This window comes from Bremia lactucae (assembly GCF_004359215.1).
Source record: "Bremia lactucae strain SF5 chromosome Unknown BlacSF5_NotPlaced_200_SHOA01000120.1_2678225bp, whole genome shotgun sequence".
Lineage (NCBI taxonomy): Eukaryota > Oomycota > Peronosporomycetes > Peronosporales > Peronosporaceae > Bremia > Bremia lactucae.
Window position 1 is genome coordinate 2,061,100 of NW_027152213.1, and position 1,980 is coordinate 2,063,079.

Genomic DNA, 1,980 nt, shown 5'->3' on the forward strand with positions numbered 1-1,980 from the left:
TCCCTCTGCGTATGCTGCTAACCGAGTAATACGGCCGCAACAACGACGTCAAGTAATTGAAATGACGAAGGCCGGAGCCACGCCGCGTGTTGTTCTGGCAACGCTACGTCAGAATGATCCAGAGTGCAACCTAATCAGCAAAGACATCTACAATGCAAAACTCAAAGGGAGAAATTCAAAATTAAACGGTCGTCGTCTGATCAAGGCACTCCTGGCCCGATATCAAGAATATGACATCTTCCATAGGCTTCTCACAAATGATAGTGGTGGATTGCGCTGCCTGTTCTTCGCGCCGAAGACTAATATTTCCGTCGCTGCTGACGTCTCTAAAAATGCGGTTTTTATTATGGATTCCACTTATAAAACGAACTAGCATAAAATGCCACTGTTGCACATCGTGGGAGTTACGTCAACAAATTAGACAATATCACTGGCGTTTATTTTTTTTTCGGATGAATCAGCTGCTGATTACGCTTGGGCCCTTCAACAGTATCAAAGTTGCTTTCGTTCATTTTTGAATGAGAATGAACTTGCTGTTATGGTTGATAGGGAGCTTGCGCTTATCGCAGGAATAACAAATACCTTTTCCAATGCTGCTGTATTGATTTGCATGTGGCATATTTACAAGAATGTCCAAGCAAACACCAAAAAGCAGTTCAAAGCAGAGGATGAATATAAATAAAGACAAGGAGTTTTGGGACAAATGGATGACATTTTGTAAGGCACACACTGAACAGGATTATATATTTGCAAACTAGCATCACTTCGGTCAAGTGTGCCTCTTCAAGTTGCAAACTATCCAGAGGAAACTGGCTGAACAGCCATAAAGAGCGTATTTTTTGTTTCATGGACAAAGAACATTCGTCGTTTCGGACATGCAGTCACCTCGGGAGTCGTAGGTAGTCACGCCTTCATTAAATAATGGATAGCCACTTCAACTCTTGACCTGGATGAGGTATATGGGATAATTGTTCTTGCAGGAGATGCTCAAAGCTATGGGACTACCTTACCAGCAAAAGGTAAAGCAAATATTGCAAAAAAACGATCGTACAAGTTTCAGACTTTAACAAGCACTGAATATTACAAAGCAAAACGCTGCCTCCGCAAAGCATACAGCAGCAGTCTTGATGAGATCAAAAGACCAATCAAAACCCGTTACGAGGAGATAGAATCACGCCAGCAGGCTGCGCTACGCACTTCTATGGAAGGACTTCTTTCATTTCAACCAACAATGACCAAAATGAATAATTTAGATGTTGTCCGTACTCGTGGGCGACCTAAAGGATAAAAAACTTGTCGTCAACAAAGCGTGACCCATCACATTTCGAGCATTGCGAAAAAGAAGAGTGAAGAAAAAAACGAAAATGCGGTCACTGCAAGGGGCAAGGCCATTATCAAACCACATGTCCTTTGCTAGCAACGGGAGGTGACATCAAGACTAAAATTGTGGGGATTGACATTGAGAGTGCTTCAGAGGATGATCTTGCGCTTAGGTATATGAAAGTAGCATCTTTCTGCCAGGCTACATTTCCCACACGAGACTAATTGATTGATCATCATTTAAGCTTGATGCAGAGTCGACTAATGAAGTCTCAAATCGGCAAGGAAAAAAACGCTGCAGCAAAAGCCACATAAAAGCAATTTCCGAAGTAGTACTGGATTTCGAAGGAGACGGTAACTGTGGATTCCGGGCCATTGCAGTGGCATCAAGACGTTCTGAGTCTAATTGGCCAGCCGTTAGGAAGTAAATGGCCAAAGGACTCATTGTTAACAAGCCATTTTACGAGTGCGAATACCTAGAGATAGGACTGGTAGACCGTCACCTTGCCACTCTCGCTTGGCTTGCTGGCCCCTGTCACCGGGCATTTTGGCTAATTATGCCAGAGATGGGTGCCGTCATTGTAAACACATACTCACGCGCTATCGTGTTTTTCTGAGAAAAGGCAAGCGTTACAGCCCTGCCGTTTCGCTGCACGCCAC

General features: G+C 43.7%; 1 protein-coding gene across 1 annotated transcript; it reads right to left on the reverse strand.

The window, feature by feature from the left end:
* Nucleotides 1–1,522: 1,522 nt before the first annotated feature.
* CCR75_002120 (uncharacterized protein) lies at nucleotides 1,523–1,765 on the reverse strand (the record flags this gene model as incomplete). Its single annotated transcript, XM_067960220.1, has 1 exon — nucleotides 1,523–1,765. One exon carries the CDS (start codon nucleotides 1,763–1,765, stop codon nucleotides 1,523–1,525), a length of 243 nt encoding a protein of 80 aa, XP_067814541.1.
* Nucleotides 1,766–1,980: the final 215 nt, after the last annotated feature.